The sequence below is a fragment of the Vanellus vanellus genome (assembly GCF_965231255.1).
Source record: "Vanellus vanellus genome assembly, chromosome: 1".
In the NCBI taxonomy this organism is placed as follows: domain Eukaryota; kingdom Metazoa; phylum Chordata; class Aves; order Charadriiformes; family Charadriidae; genus Vanellus; species Vanellus vanellus.
In genome coordinates this window covers 222,400,737-222,417,189 of record NC_138905.1, presented here as the reverse complement: position 1 = coordinate 222,417,189, position 16,453 = coordinate 222,400,737, and the positions used below count along the sequence as shown (strand labels likewise).

The following is a 16,453-nucleotide window of genomic DNA, read 5'->3' as shown; positions in this document are numbered from 1 at the left end:
GAACTGATCAGGAAATGGGAATAAATTTGGGGTTGTTCCTCTACTTTATTGGAAAAAGGCCTACAGAAGGAAAAGACATGGTATTTTGATCCATTTGAAGCCTCAGCTGTGATCACAGATCTTTGCCCTTGAGTTCTACTTTGTGTTTTATTCACTGTTTTTTGAAAAAACAGTAGTAGGTGGAGCAGTTGTTTCATTTTGTGAGGATGTCGTGGGTTAAACTGCTGCAGAGGAAAACCAGCCTCCTCCCCTCCAGCATGGCTGTGGCAAGATCAGAATGACCAAGATAAACCCAACTCTTTAGAGATGTGAGTTTTGGAAGGAAATGTACCAACGAAAAACAAACTCCCTGAGGCTGCGCAATACTTTACCTCCACCCAGCTCTGAGACAGCTGTGGCTGGAGTGGGGCGTCTGTGCTAACAGGTTCCTGTTGTTACTCCTTTGCTGATTTCCACAGTGAAACTTTCTTTGTCTGAAGGGGCTGCTTCATTCAAACTGTCAGAGCCACAGGCAAGTGCAGCCGGCACCTCGGCTTCACAAGGGCATTGAGCCTTTCCCAGCTAGGAAACAAGCGCTGAGCTGGGAGAGCACTCAAAACCAGACCAGGGTTGCTTCAATACCTTATATTCACACACTGTGGAGCCACAAAACAAAGAATCTGATCCTGCCATGGATCAAGGGGACAGACATACCAAGGAAAGCGTGGCTCCCACCTCTTGCCCATGTGCTCCTGTCTTACCTAGTGTAAAGGGAGCTGGGAGCCTGCATGTGTGTCCACCATCCTGGCATGCTCTGCGGGGACCCCAGGATGCTGGATCAGCAGAGAACTGCAGAGGTTTGCATCTTCTCTCACTGACATGCTATGTGCTGTCCTGATTGCTGACCCCTTTTCTCACTTTCAGCAGGGAACAGAGTTCCAAAGCAGCCATTGATGATGGTGATGACTATGTATCTGACTATGTAGCTGGGAAAGCTGGGCAAGTCTTGAGTTCACATCTTCCCTTTGGAGGAGGGGATTCGCACTGGTGTTCCCCATCACCCAAGAAGCACTGTCCCTGGCAGGCTGCAAGTGTCCTCAGGAGAGAGGCTCTCTCTGGTTCTCCTGATGAAGATCTGGTTTTCCCAGTCCTGCTGGTTTGTGCTGCATGCTTGTAGGCCACCTACTGCACTGGATCCCGAGAAGACTCATCCTGAAGATCTTGACAGTGAGTGCTGGCAGCACTCCAGGTGCAGGTGGAGAGCTGTCGGGCTTGAGGAAAATTTCTGGCCAAAGCAGGGCAAACTGTGAGAGTGAGAAGGAGGCCTTGAGTAATGGACTGAGCTGCACAGAGGTATCTTAATCCTGCCAAGGACAAAGACCTCGGCTGCTCTGTGCCTCTGGGTCTGGGGGCCCCTAGGCTACAGTTGAAGTTGTGAGTGTCTCAGGTATCTTGGGGGTTTCTTACAGGATCCAGTCTGTGAGGAGAAAATACAGATGGAAGAGTCAAATCCTCTGCCTCCTGGTTGTTTTGTACATCATAGCACGCTAGGCTAATTCCCCGGCTCTGATTGCTGGTCTCTCAGTTGCCCCAGGGCAACTGTTTGCAAAGCTGTACCAAAATTACCCAAGTTAAAAATACCTCTTCCATTTCCTTCTTTGAAGTGGAATTACAGTTAATTCCTTGACCCAGAAACATCTGTAGAAATGCTGTTTGTTTGAAGAGACTGCTTGATTCTGATCGTCTCTCTCGCAAGCTCTATGACTTTGTACTGCCCTGGGAGTAGAGCAGCACTCTGGCAGATGGCGTGAGATGAAGGCGACCACAGTCCCCAAGCAGAATGACTCTTTCTTCCTTTGGTTTCCTCCCATGATGAGCTTCCTTTTTGCTCCCGACTTAGATTCGATTGCAGTCACCCCACAAAGACTATACAGTCTTTCAGACTGAGGGGAGTCGCCAGCTTAGTGGATCACTGGACAATTCATTACCCATTTCCATCCTGCAAAAGTGTTGTTGGTTGGAAAGAGTTGATTCTACTGAATCTGTATTTGGAATCTGTCCCTTTCTCCAATTCTCCCTGCTTGGGGGGGATTGTCCTGGTTCAAGGGGTATTTCCTTCTTCTGAGGAACCTGCTCCATTCAGAGGTTAGAAACAGCTGGTTCCAGGTGCAGTGTGACAGCAATGGCCAAAGGGAGGCAGGCCAGTGCATCAGCCATGAAAAAAAGTGCATGTAATACTGAGAGACAGACAGAAGCTGGTGTGCAGCAGAGGATGAGGGATCTAACTCAGCGTCCCCTGGAAGATGCGGAGAAAAGGAGGTGGAAACGCTAACAAGAGCAGAAGATGACTCAGTGGCTGGAACGGGGGAACTGCGGGAGAAATACTGACTCTTTCATGGGTAGATCACAGTTTTAGGTTGAGCTCTTTCAGCAGCTGCTACTACTGCTGACGCTGAGCCTGTGCGAAGGCAGCAGCAGTCTGTCTCCCAGAGAACCCTATTTCTGCTCCTTATTTGGCTGCCTGGTTTTCCCAGCAAACGGGCCAGGAGAGCACATGCACTAACTGGGAAAACAGGGTGACAATAATGGGTGTTTTGGGGGATTAGGCCATCAAAGATAACCTGGAAAGGGAGGTGGAGCCGTTCCTGAAGCTGCTCCTTCCTTCGCTCTGGACACTGTTCAGCTTGGAGGGGACAGCGGACCCCTCTGCATCCCTTTGTACCACTCTCCCCTCTTCCTCATGCCTCCATGCCTGCTGGCCTGCAGCACTGGGTGCCAGCTTGGCACCGTTGTCAGCCTCCTCGCACTGCTCTGCAGTGGGCTGGGAATTGGCCACCTTGGCAGTGCCAAGGCACCGGGGCTGCAGCGTGGCTCAGCCACGAGTGTGTGGGGACCCCAGCACGAAACCACGTCCCAGCAGAGGCTTGGTGCTGAGAGGGGCCACCCTGCACACCCTACTGCACACCCTGCACCGTGCTCTGGGCGAGCAATGGGTGCTGTCTCGCCCCGCTGAGCGCAGCCCCGTCCCCAGAACTCGATCTGAGCAGGCAGTGATGCCTCTGGTCCCTCCTGGCTGCAAAAACAAGCAGGATGAGCCATTTGCAGGGGGCTGTGGAGGCTGTGGGCTCTGGGGGTGCTCATGGGGGACCCCGTCGCAGCAGATCCCGCACCCTGGGCCGGGGCAAGCCGGGGCGGAGCTGCACCTGGCGCAGGTGAGCTGAGCGCGGCCGTCCGTCCCTCCCTCCCGCCACCCAGCAGGAAATGCCGTGCACCGGGCACCTCGACACGCCGGGGGCCCCGGCCCCTGCCACGCCACCGGAGCCCACGGTAGGACCGGGGCCCTGAGGGGACGTGTCTGCACTGCCCTGTGCTGCTCCCGGTGCTGGGGATGCACGGGGTGCAGGTCACCCTCCACAGCCCCGTTGCAGCTGGCCCCACTGGGAACCCCCCCAGTGAGCCATGGTTGGGGTGGGAGCAGCACCGGGGGTGTCTGGATCCTACAGGGGTTTCGGCAGATCGTTGTCCCTTAGCCACCCACGTGCCAAGGTGATGGCCAGCCTTTGGGTCTCAGCCCAGCTCAGTTCCTCTTGCAATCCCTCTGCTGTAGAGCAGTGCCTTTTCTCCATCCCTGACGGGTGGACACGTCCTTGCAATTTTCCCCCATGGCTGCAGTTTGGTGGAGCTGCCGGGATTTCTCAGGGTGCACAAAGCAGCCGGAGCCCAGTGTCCCCCTGGGCATGGGGCAGAGCTCCCACCCATCTGGAGAGCTCTGGGGAGGCTGTGTCCGGCAAGGCCGGCTCTCCTCTGGAGGGAAGGTGGGGCTGATGCTTTTTGGAGCATCTCTGCAAGGGTCTGAAGGGACCCCACTGCTCACCCTTGTGTCAGGGCTGCAGGTCGCTGCTGGGGCGTGGGGTGGCCAGGGGCAAGCAGGCTCTGTTGGGTGCAGGCTGCTGCCTGCGGGCTTGTACAGGCAAATTTCCTTCTGGGGGACAGAGAGTATGGGACAGGCAAGCAGAGGGGGTCACGGCTCCCAGGTAACCCCAGGCAGCCTGGAGCACATGAATGGTGGGGGAGATGGGGCTGCTCAGCGCCTGTGGTCTATCTGCGTGGCTTCAGCCCTCTGGTCCTGCTGCAGCACAAGACGTGGGGGCACAGGACGGGACAGGATGGGCCTTGGTCACAGGGACAGCACTGGGTGCTCTGGGCTGAGACTGGCTGGGCTGGAGCCCTGGTGTCCTGCTGTGCCATCTCCCCGTGGTGAGCAGGGAGCGAGGCGTGGGGCCATGGTGCTTGCACAGCCCTGCTGCCGGCTGCGGAGAAGGTAGCCAAGCACCGTTCTTCCTCAGCCCCCTTCTGCCTCTCCTTCCTGAGACCCCCCAACCAGGTGTGCCAGCGTTTGGGCTGGGCAGGGTGGCGGGGAGCAGGTTCTGCTGAGCCAGCGGGGCTGGACGGGCTGTTCAGGGAATTTCCGTCCACAGCTCCAGTACCTATAAAGTGTGATTGGAAATGGGTGGGGGTGATAACGGCATTAATTGCCCCATGCCTGGCGCTGCGGGTGCCCATACAAGGCAGCCCTGTGGGAGAAGGGCAAGAGCAGGAGACTTGCCCAGGAAGCCCTTGATCATCCTGTGGCAAGTTTCTTGCATACCATGGTAGCATTTCAATTCCCTGTCCATCCTCGCTGACCTCCCCAGGGAAGGTGCCGCACATTTATCACTTCCTACGTTCAAAGCAGCAGGGAGGCAGGCGACGTGGCCCCTCTTTGTAAGCAGTTATTACCACCTTTCCATTGCTCTGGGCTGGTAGTGCAAAGCCCCAGGGATGGCAGATGCTGCCAGGGGCGCAGGGCACCCATATCACAGCTTGGCAGGCTCAGCAGGGCTTGCTAGGTCTGCACTGGCCCTGCTGTGCCCGGGTTGGTTCCTGTAAACACAGCGGGCATCCCTGCGCTGTGCTTCACGGCCAGTTCTTGGAAGACAGAGGGCTTTGATGCAGTGCCAGATGCGAGTCAGTGCCCTCTCAGCTGACGGCATAGTTGATCTGCACCTTGTTTCAACGACCCACAGATAACCGAGAGCTGATACCTGGTGCCTTGCAGGAAGGTGTGTGGTGAGGTTCGCCCTGGCTTCTGGAGTAAACAAGCTCATGTGGATGCTGGCGCTCCCGGGCCGTGATCCCCTTGGATCAGGTTCCTGGAAGGAGCAGTGCTGCACCCGCGGATTTTGCACAAGAGCAGACATCTCGGTGTCGTGGGGCTGCATGCGGCCAAAAAAACTCTTGTCTCTGAACAGCCCCAAAATGCCCATATCTCAGGGACCTGGTGGAATCGCCCCGGGAGAGCCGCCCTCAGCAATGCATGAGCTGTCGAGCCTGGCTGGTGCTCCTGACTGCTGCAAGGCACGTCTCCTGCCCACCGCCCTGGGAGAACAGGATGGTGCTGGAGAATGTGCTGGATTTCAGGGTTTCTGCAGCCGATGGAGACTGTAGAGACGGAGGAGCACTTTCCACATGGCTGGGGTTTGCAAATTGCTTTCCTGATGCCCCCTCCCGTTGCTTAGGAAGGGGTGGTGTGAGCAGAGGAATAGGAGGCTATCCAGGACGAGTAAACACTGGATCAGCCCCCTCAAGCCTGGGCAGGCACACTGCAGCACAGAGGGTATTTTTATTTAGTTCAAAACTGGACCCTTTCTTAGAATAAACCCTCCCGCTCCAGTGGGAGTGAGGCCTTGGGCAGTCCAGCCTTTGGCTTGGGTGGCACATGGGATCAGGTCTGATCTCAGCAGCCCCGTCTGGCTTTGCGGTCTGTGACTCATAACACTGCTTCGTCACTGAGCGACACTCCTCTGCCTTGAGCAGTGCTTCCCCCGCGGGGTCCCACGGGTGGGGGAAACTGAGTCACAGCAGCGCTGGGCTTGCCGGCTGCAGGGCTGGGATGAGCCACACGCTCCTGAGGCCCCATGTGCCATCCCTTACGGGCTGCACGCAACTGGGCTGTGAACAACCGTTTTCATCTGTTGTGATGGTGATACTGAAAGAAATTCCCCACACAACAACATTCCCAAGTACCATCACACTGGTAGACCGCCCCCGGGCCAGGGGCTGGGGAAGGTCCCCTTGCTCTCTTGCAAATCCTCTTCTCTCCTGGCACTCCGACCTTGCTGGGTCGGGATCGGTCCCGGAGGGACCAGGGGAAAGCTACAGCCCAGGTGGCAGAGGGGCCCTCCAGGGAAGGACCATGTGGCTGGAGTAGCCTCTGTGGGCTGATTTGGGGGATCCCTCCATCTTTCCCAGGGTGGCAGGACCTGTGCCTAAGAGGGCTGGTGCTGGCAGAAGGGATCGCAGCCCCAAACCCTGCTGTGAACTTGCAGCTCCCTGTGGTGCTGCTGGCTGTGCCCTGGGAGCAGAGCAGCTGTCCTGCAGTCTCCATGGGCGCCAGGGCCCTGACGAGCCGCTGGCATTAACTTGTGATAACGAATGAGGCACAGTGTCCCCATTCCCTCTTTCCCCACCACGCTCATTCTCTCTTCAGCAGAGGTGCCAGCAGTGCCCGAGCGTGGGGTCCAGGGCTAGTGAGAGGTGCCCTGCTTGTCCCTTGCCCCTGCCCACACCAAGTGATGGTCTGCACAGTGCGCACAGCACCAGCTCTCTCCTCTTCTTGTCCAGCACTGCTTTGCCTTGGCGCAGCGTAAGCCGATGGCTCCAGCCCTTGCTCACGGGTCCGGCACGTGGGCAGGACACCAGCAAAGGTGGGAGCCTGAGATGGCCCCACTGGCCTCGGAGGTGCTGGTCAGGAGGGCTTTGATGAGTGATGCATCAAGCAGTGGCAGGCACCCCTGCACCCAACGTTGTCTGCCTGGTGCAAGGCTGGGTGCTGAGGTGCCAATCCTGGCAGTTTAGATAGTCCTGGGTGCATAAGACAGAGCAGACACGAAATCCCATCATGGCGGGAGGGTGGGTGAATGCCAGCTGCTGACTTCCATGCTCTGGGAGGATCTGCCGTATCAAACGTGCGCAGGGCATTTGGACTGGGGTCTGCCCGGACCTGTGGCTGGCTCCTGTGGCCTGGGGACGAGCATGGAGCTCTGGGCCAACTGGAGCCTCCCATGTCCCACAGCACGGGCCACCACGGGCTCCCACTGGGCAAGTTTCAGGGAAACCCCCAAAGCCCTTTTGGGAACCAGATGCTTTTTCAGCTAGAGCTTGGCCATGCCCAGTCCTGTTGAGGAGACTTGCAGACTTTGCAGGCTGCAGCCAGCAGGTCCTGATATTTTGCTTCCCTCCACAGGTCAACATCTTTCATACAGAGGGTCCAGCCGCCGACCCCACCAGCCAGCCCTGGCCGGGACCCCCGCCCCAGCCTGAGATCCTGGCCCCCAGCCTGCCCCGGGAGACCTGGGCTGGCAAGTACGAGTTCCTGCTGTCATGCCTGGGCTACTGTGTGGGGCTGGGCAACGTCTGGCGCTTTCCTTACCTGTGTTACCGCAACGGAGGAGGTGAGTCCCCACTGCGGGCACACACGTTCCCTTCCCTGGGCACTGCTTGCTTCTCCTAGATGGAGGCCGGGAGCATGGGGGAGCTGGGGAGGGACAGCATGATGGTGCACGGGGGCTGTGTGCTCCAGGACAGCAAACGTGGGGGATTCAGGGACTTTGGGGTCTTGCGTTGCCCACCTGGACACCACAACTGTAATCCCACTGTGAGGACCACGGGGAAGGATGCTCTAACAGTTCAAAGCATCTCCCCATGAGTCTGCCGGGCTACTTCTCCTGCTCCTGCTGGGGCTGCCCGGTGCTGCCCAGAGACGTGCCTACCTCTGGGGTGAGCCTGGAGCCGCCTGTAACGCCATCCTGGGTGGTTTGGGCCCAAAAGAGCTGCCTTCAGGCAGGGCCCTTTTGCAGATCATCTCTGCCACTGCCCGGAGAAGCGGGGTTTGGCCAGAAAGGCAGTGACCCCCTGCAGCTCCATTAACCCCTCCACAGCAGCAGTAGCAGTAGCAGGAACCGTCTGGTGCCGTGAAGCTGCACGCTGTTGTGCATGGTGCATGGAGGTGCCCATCCACTGTAAAGTCCAATTCAGTTGGGCAGGAGTGCCCAGGGAAGGCAGCCAAGCGGGGCAATAACCTCCCACATTTCTGGGGCCGGGCAAAGTGCAGGAGCTCAGTGTGTAGCTGGTGCCTGGTGTCAACACCCCAGGATGAAGCACTGTGTCCTGGGGCCATGGGATAGGAGAAACCTCCCCAAAGGTCATTCCTGAGCCCCTCGCTTCTTCTGCTGCCCTGATGTTGCCCCTCTTGCACCCAGCTGGAGGGCTCACCTCTCCCCGTCCAGCCCTCGCCAGCTTTGCTGTGCTTCTGACCCGCACTGCTCTGTCCTCTGGCATCACCCCTTGTGCTGGGCATCCACAGAAGTCTGCACCACTCTGCTGCTGGCTCGGGATGCCCGATGCTCTGTGGACATGCAGCCTGTCCTCCGCAGAGCACTCTGCGGGGCTTTTATTGTACCATTATTTTTATGTTCACTTAAAACGGACCAGTTAAATTGTTGATTTCCCCTTTGCCCCATGGATGCTCCTTAAATCACTGGAACTGAACTTATTTGTTAATGAGCCAATGGACTTGTTTGGGGCACACGGTGGGTATGTTTGTGCGGTGGCAGCAGCCCAGTAGCTGTGCATGGGGCACAACACTGTGGGACCCTGACTGGCACTCCATGGCCCCCCAAACCTCTGCCCCACACTCCAGCCATCCTTGACCCTGCATGTGTCCCTGTCCAAGCCGACGCGAGCAGGCCTGGCTCTGGAACACCCTGCCTGGCGTGCACTCGCCCCTGCTGCCCGCTGGGGCTGGCACCCATGCCCGTGACACCGCACAGGTCTGGGGAAGCACCGGCACCTTGGCGGGACGTGCCAGGGCTGGGCTGTGCCAAGCTTTGTGCCTCGCCTAACCGCCAAACCAGGGAGGAATTTGGCCCTCGGGGCAGAGCTCACTGCTGGGTGATGGGGCTGCCGTGTCCCACGCTGGGGCTGGGGTGCAGGGTTGGCTGCGGTTCCTCCTGGGGAAGCATCTCCTCCTTCCTGAGGGGCTGCACTGCCTGCCCCACGTTAGCACCAGCGCCAGGGAGGGGGCAGAGGGAGAAGGAGAAGCGGCTGCTCCCACAGGAGACGCTGCAGCCCTGGGGCACAGGGGTGTGCAATGGCTCCTGTCCCCGGCTGGTACCCTGCCACCGTGGGGATGGGGGCAGCAGTGGGGTGACCTTCTCTGGGGACCAGGGACAGCTGTCCCTACCCACCGTGGTCTACCCCATCATGGCCACCTTTGGCATGGCTGCGGAGGACCCCAGGCTTTTGCCTTGCTGCAGTGACTGCAGGCGTGTGGGACACCCCAAGCCTCCCACTCCTGGTGGTCCCACCACCCGTGACGGTCCCCTCGGTCTCCTGGAGCACGGCTGCCTGCGGGCAGGGGCTGCCTGCACCACATGGGGCCACATGTGCCCAAAGCTGGGCGCTCCCTCGGGGGTGGGAAGGGCAGGAGATGGGCTGTGCTGTGGGAGCTTTGCAAGGCGCATCACCCCGTGGACCCCACAGGCCCCTCATCCCGGCAGGGTGAGGATGGCTTTGGCAGGGCACAACAATGGATGTCCTCACCACTGGATGTCACTGCCGCCTGCCTGGCCCACGCTGCCTGTGGGCACTGCCCAGCACCCATGGGGGATGAGGAAGCTGCTCCCTGCCCACCCTCTGGGCAGCATCAGCCAAAGGGGCTTGGGGCCAGCAGGAGAAATGGGGGTGCTGCCCCTTTCCAAAGGGATGGGGGGGAATGCAGTTGGGGGGGCAGGTTATCCCAAAGCCATGGAGCTGGGGCTGTCGGGAGGTTTGTCCCCGTGTGACACCTCCTACAGAAGACCCCTGCAATGCCAGCGCCTGCGGGATGGGTTGCACTGGCAGGAAAGCAGCCAGAGGCACCGTTTCCCAGCACCGTGGGCAGTGCAGGGACACGCCGTGCTGCCTCGCTCCCACAGCCCAGTGATGCTCGGCCCACCCCTGGCTGCAGGGAGCCAGCGGGACCGGGGCACCATCACCCCTCATTCCCGGCCTCTGCCAACAGCCAAACAGGAATTCCCGATGTCCCAATGGGGCTTTAAACCTGTGGCGGTACCCTCGTCCCCAGGCTGAGCCCTGCAAAGCCTCTGACAGAGCTGAGGGGTGATTCCCCTGCAGCGCTGAGCTAATGAGTGCCGGGCTAATGAGCAGTCAATCCCACATCTGGTCTGTCAGCAAGGCTGCAGGGGAGCGGGGTTTGAATAGGGGTCGTGCTGGAGAGCTGCTCTGCTGAGGGGAACGGCAATCGCTGCGCTGGAGCTTTGCCACCAGGAGAGAATGGGGTTGGGCTGCAGCTGGCTGCCAGCTGGGAAATGCCGATTTCTCCCCCGAAAAGTGTCCTTTTCCAGCACAAATGTGGCCTGGCTGAGACTGCAAGGAGCAGGATTTCCTCCACAGAGAAGAAGGGAGTTGCTGAGACAAGCTGTGTAAAGATGGAGATGTCAGTGCAGCGCCGGAGGAAACACCGGGATCTTCCATGGGCACATCCCAGGCCACTGAGCACCCCTCAGCCCTGAGCATCCCATGGCCCTGAGCACCCCTCAGCCCTGAGCATCCCATGGCCCTGAGCATCCCATGGTCCTGAGCACCCCTCAGCCCTGAGCATCCCATGGCCCTGAGCATCCCATGGCCCTGAGCACCCCTCAGCCCTGAGCATCCTGTGGCCCTGAGCATCCCATGGCCCTGAGCACCCCTCAGCCCTGAGCATCCTGTGGCCCTGAGCATCCCATGGCCCTGACCACCCCATGGCCCTGACCACCACTACAGCGCCCACGGCTGTACCCCAGTGCTGCTCCCACCACCCACCCCAAGCCAGGACCAATGGGATCCCACCAGCTCCCAGCTCAGGCCCCCATTGCAGGGCTCATGGGAAACTCATCTGCTGGGGATGGCCCCCAGGATGGACCCAGCAGCTCCTGGGAGCTTTCCTTGCTCTGCTGCATCCTGCCTGGACACACGTGGCTGCTGTGAATCTGAACCACTCACATCTGTCCCCTGGGGAGCCTGGACTGGTGCCGGCCATCCCCCCAACCCACTGTCCCTCTCCTTCTGCCAGGCATCTTCCTCATCCCATACTTCATCATGCTGCTCGTCATGGGGCTGCCCCTCTTCCTGATGGAGCTGAGCCTGGGCCAGTACAGGGCTGCGGGGCCCATCACTGTCTGGAAGTGCTGCCCGCTCCTGAAAGGTGGGGTTTGGGGCACCTCTCCTTCCTGCCCCCCAGCCGCTGGGGAAGGATGGGCTGGGGGAAGGGGTGTGGGGTGGGTACAGGGGCTGGGGCATCCCCTTGATGGGGCCTCAGCCTGCACCCCGAGTCCCTGGGCAGGTCTTCTGCCACCTCTCTGGCCCCTTGGACATGTTCTGGGGCCAGGGGTCCATGGGGTGCGGATGGACCCCTGCCTGCCCTCCCTCAGCAGCCCCTCTCCTTGCGCAGGCATTGGCATCGCCATGCTGATCGTGTCCTCCCTGGTGTCCCTCTACTACAACGTCATCATCGCCTGGGCTTTCTACTACCTGGGCTCCTCCTTCCAGAGTCCCCTGCCCTGGTCCTGCGATGCCCCTTGGAACGCGGACCTCTGCCAGGTCAGTGGCCCCCGGGCCGGCGGCACTGTGGGGTCCGGTCCCAGGGTGGGATGCTGCGGGGCCAGATGCCACACAGGGACTGGGCAAGGCGGTTTCTCTTTGGAGAAGCTTTGCTGGCAGCAGGAGAGTCAGGCTGCGGCTGGGGCCAGGAGGGATGTCGGGGGTAGTGGCAGTGGCTGTGGCAGTGACCTGCCGGGGCTGTGTGTTGCAGAACGTGTCGGGGAGCGCCAGCTGGGTCAGCGCCAGTGAGTTTTTCTGGAAGTAAGTCCCCACGTGGCAGCGTGACACATGTGCGTCCCTTGGCCTGTGTCCGGGGGTCTGGCCTCAGCTCCATCTCCCCCGGTCCTGGGTGTCCGTGGCTGAGTCCCCGCCGGCCGCAGCTGGTGATGCCAGAGGCTTTGCGGAGGGCAGAGGGGTGGGTGAGGACATTACGGAGGTGACAAGGGTGCCCCGCATCCTCCCATCCCGCTGACCCGTGTCCCCGCGCCGCAGCGAGCAGGTGCTGGGGGTGACACACAGCTCCGGCCTTGGGGACCCCGGCCCCGTGCAGTGGCCCCTCGCCCTCTGCCTGCTGGTGGCCTGGGTCCTCGTCTTCCTCTGCATGCTGAAGGGCATCCGCAGCTCGGGCAAGGTGAGGGGCAGCACGGGGGGAGTGCCGGGGGGGCTGCCGTGCTGGCGGAGCAGGGCTGAGCCGAGCCGTGCCCTGCGCAGCTGGTGTACTTCACAGCCACCTTCCCCTACCTGGTCATCCTCATCCTCATCATCCGGGGGGCCACACTGGAAGGATCCCTCAGCGGCGTCCGCTTCTACCTCTCCTCGGACTGGAGCAGGCTGCAGAGCGCCCAGGTAACCCCGCACCGGGGTCGGGGGGTCCCCGATAGCAGCGATCCCCCCCAGCCGGGTCCGGCAGGGCAGGTTGGGATGGGGAGCCCTGAAGCACCCCCCCCGACTGTCGTCCCCCAGGTGTGGAGCGATGCGGCCTCGCAGATCTTCTACTCCCTAGGCATCGGGTTTGGGGGACTGCTCTCCATGGCCTCTTACAACAAGTTTGACAACAACGTCATCCGGTGAGCGGGACCAGGGCGTGGGGGGGTTGGGGGGTCCAGGCTGTCGGGGCAGCCCCGGGTTGCAGCTGAGGAGGAGTGGGGTGGTGATGGGGAGGTCCGAGCCCTGTGGGACCGTGTGGCCCATCAGGATGCCCCTGTCTCCATCCTCACCCCACGGGTGTCCCCGGCAGGGACACCTTAGTCATCGCCATTGGGAACTGCTGCACCAGCTTCTTCGCCGGCTTCGCCATCTTCTCAGTGCTGGGACACATGGCCTGGAAGAAACAAGTCCCCGTGGGCAGCGTTGCCACCTCAGGTATGGGCTCGGGAAGGGGGAACTCTTGCTGTGCCAGGAGACATCCCGGTGCTCTGCGCAGGGAAGGGGCTGTGGGGTCGCAGCCAAGCTCACACCCAGCCTGGCGACCGGCTTGCTGGGCTCGGCTGATCTCACCACCGCGTGTTCTTTCACTTTTCCCTTCCTCTCACCCCGCAGGCCCCGGGCTGGCGTTCGTGGCGTACCCCGAAGCTCTCTCCCTGCTGCCTGGCTCCCCGTTCTGGTCCATCCTCTTCTTCCTGATGCTCTTCACGTTGGGAGTGGACACTTTGGTGATTGTAACCCCAGGCAACCCCTTGTCCTTCCCCATGCCTGGCCTTGGGGTGCCAGGTACACCCCGTCCTGGGCATGCAGACAGCATGACCTGCACGGGCCGGGAGCGTGAGGTCGGTGCTGGGGTAGGGGGGGTGCATGGCCCCATGCATGTGGGGCTGCACCCAGGGTGATGGGGCACATCCCACTGGCACAGGGCATGGGTTTCTCCATGTGCCCAGGTGTCACAGGGATGGGGATGCACATGGGGACAGTGTCCTGTGAAGTCCTCTCTGTGAGGACCATCCCCTGCACACAGTCCGGGGGAGGCGGGGACCGGGACATGGCCCCCACTGACATCCCCCGTCCCTCAGTTTGGGAACATCGAGGGCATCACCACCGCCATCCTGGACGAGTTCCCAGCCCTGCGCGACTGGAGGAGGAAGGTGGCGTTGCTGGGTGTGCTCTGCACCTCCTTCTACCTGCTGGGGCTCCTGCTGGTCACCCAGGTATGTGGTCTCCCATCCAGCAGCACCCAGCACCCTTAGGTGATGTCAGGGTGGAGGTTGGGGAAATGGCCTCCTTTCCTGGGACAGGGATGGAGGGCCACATGTGCACCCTGGCATGGACAGTGTGGCCCCGGGGTGCCCTGCACCCACCCTGCTGCCCCTGGCCGTGGGTGCTGACCCCATCCCTCACCGCCTCACAGGGCGGCATCTTCTGGTTCACCCTCATTGACACGTACAGCACTGGCTTTGGGCTGATCATCGTCGCCCTCTTCATGTGCCTGGGCATTGCCTTCTGCTACGGTGAGCGATGCGGCTGGCCCCGGGGCACGCCGGGGAGTGTAGTGGGGTGCGGCCAGCACAGGGGTGCAGTGCTGCCAGCCTTGGAGCACTGCTGCAGGGTGTTGAAGGCAGCCCCTGGCTACCATGCTGCCAAGGCTCGGCGTTCCTGGGGCTCACGGCAAACTGTGGCCAGGCTCTGTAGTCCCCAGCCCCTATGGCTGTGGACAGCCTGGAGCTGAGGTGGGCAGGGAGATATCCTCACTACAAGAAGGACATTGAGGTTTGGAGCGTGTCCAGAGAAGGGCAACGGAGCTGGTGAGGGGTCTGGAGCAGAATTCTGATGAGGATCGACTGAGGGCACTGGGGTTGTCAGCCTGGAGCAGATGAGGCTGAGGGGAGACCTTATCACTGTCTACAACTCCCTGAAAGGAGGGTGTAGAGAGGTGGGGGCTGACCTCTTCTCCATGGTGACAAGTGATGGGATGAGAGGAAGTAGGTTCAAGTTATGCCAAGTGAGATTTAGATTGGATATTAGGAAAATTTTTTTCACTGAAAGGATTATCAAACCTTGGAATAGGCTGCCCAGAGAGGGGGCGGATTCACCGTCCCTGGAGGTGTTTAAAAAAAGGGTAGATGTGGTACTTGGGGACACGGTTTAGAAGTGTTTTTGTCAGGGTAGGTTAATGGCTGGACTTGATGATCTTAAAGGTCCCTTCCAACCTCAACAATGCTATGATTCTGTGATTCTGTACCCCCGTCCTGCTGCCCACATGCACCTCAGCCCTGCAAGGAGGTGGTGCGAAGCCGGGGTGCGATTTTCCCTATGCATGGGGGATGCAATTTCCTCTCCACCCACCAAAGCATGGTGGATGTTCAGCACCCAGCACCGCCACTGCCGGCACGGCTCAGCCCCAGCACAGGCTGTCGTGGGTGCCCTGGAGCAGATGCAGCCAGCAGGGCTGTGCTGGGGGCAGGCAGGGGCACGGCCCTCACCCTCTCCCCGGACGCCTGCAGGCGTGAACCAGTTCTGCCAGGACATCATGGACATGATCTGCCGGTGCCCACCCTGGTGCAGCCACGTGCTGGGCTACTTCAAGGTGTGCTGGGCCTTCTTCACCCCGTGCCTGCTGCTGGTGAGCACCGAGCGCCCGCCTGGGGCTGGGGGTCGAGGGGGAAAGAGCTCCTCTCCCTCCATCTCTCCCTCCTCTCTGAGAGGAGCAGCTCTTGCTGTGGGTTTGGAGCTGGTGGCCATCCTGGTGCCCTCCTGGGCCTCTCTGTGGCTGCTGGAGGGAGTTTGGGGTCGCCCTGGGGTTGCTGAGGCACCCAGCCTGGCCAAGACCTTGGGGGACAGGCAGTGCCATGGTGCCACATCACCCCTGCCCACCCTGCCTTCCAGTTCACGCTCATCTACACCTTCCTGGACATGTATGGCGTGCCCCTGCGCTACGGCAGCTACGAGTTCCCTGCCTGGGGCACGAGCCTGGGCGTCTGCATGGGCGTCCTCACCTGCCTGCAGATCCCGCTCTGGGCCGTCGTGGCCCTGTGCCGCGAGTCGGGGACGCTGAGCGACGTGAGTGTGTGAGGCGGGATGGGGCATGGGGACGGGAACGGGGTGGGGGCAGAGCAGGGACTGCCCCGGTGCTGGGGACGGGATGGGAGAGAGCAGCGATGGAGCGGAGGCGATGCTGACCCTTCCCCAAGGAAGGACTGGAGCTGCGGGGCCGGGGCGAGTGGTGGGGTTTGACCCCTCTGCACCCGTGTGCTGCCAGCCCCTTCCCGTGCTGATGCTGCCCTCTGCCCCACGGGGCTCAGGGCAGCCCCTGCTCACCCTTGCCCACCCCCAGCGTTTCCAGAAAGCCACCCAGCCCGTGAACTCCTGGAGGACGGCCACTGCCCAGGACATGGCCAGAGATGTCATCGATGTACCGTTCACCATCACCCTGACCAGCAGCGACTTCACTGCGCCGCCCCACGGCAGCACTGAAGCCTGATGCCGGCCCTGGGGCACCCCATGTCCTCGCTCAGAGCCCCCAAGAAGATGAGACCCATCAGTGATGGGGACACCCACCCGTGGGCTGGCTGCTGGTGCACGTGGCTTCCCTTGTGCTGTCACCATCACCGTCACCCACCCCAGCAGATGCTAACGACTGATCCCAGCGTGTATTTTAATTCTTTTTCCTAGAAATGTTCTGCCGACTCCAAAGGTGTTTCTTAGGGCACACTCCGTCGGCAGGACGGGCTGCCCAGGCCGTGCTCCAGCCCTTCGCCTCTGGGCAGTTGTCATCTACGGGAGCGGTTTGGGGGCGGCTGCGTGCGTCCCTGGCCCCGACGCAGCACTCTCCTGGAGGACGCAAGGCTGCTGGAGGCGTCCGTGC

General features: G+C 60.9%; 1 protein-coding gene across 1 annotated transcript; it reads left to right on the top strand.

Annotated features, from left to right (window-relative positions):
* Positions 1 to 206: 206 nt before the first annotated feature.
* LOC309684142 (sodium-dependent proline transporter-like) lies at positions 207 to 16,069 on the top strand (the record flags this gene model as incomplete). The annotated part of the gene is made up of 17 exons (XM_082498172.1): positions 207 to 211; positions 904 to 978; positions 1,157 to 1,206; positions 7,194 to 7,472; positions 11,132 to 11,263; positions 11,510 to 11,658; positions 11,870 to 11,919; positions 12,151 to 12,289; positions 12,370 to 12,504; positions 12,622 to 12,725; positions 12,896 to 13,020; positions 13,198 to 13,310; positions 13,665 to 13,799; positions 14,000 to 14,099; positions 15,093 to 15,211; positions 15,475 to 15,648; positions 15,923 to 16,069. 17 exons carry the CDS (start codon positions 207 to 209, stop codon positions 16,067 to 16,069), a joined length of 2,031 nt encoding a protein of 676 aa, XP_082354298.1.
* Positions 16,070 to 16,453: the final 384 nt, after the last annotated feature.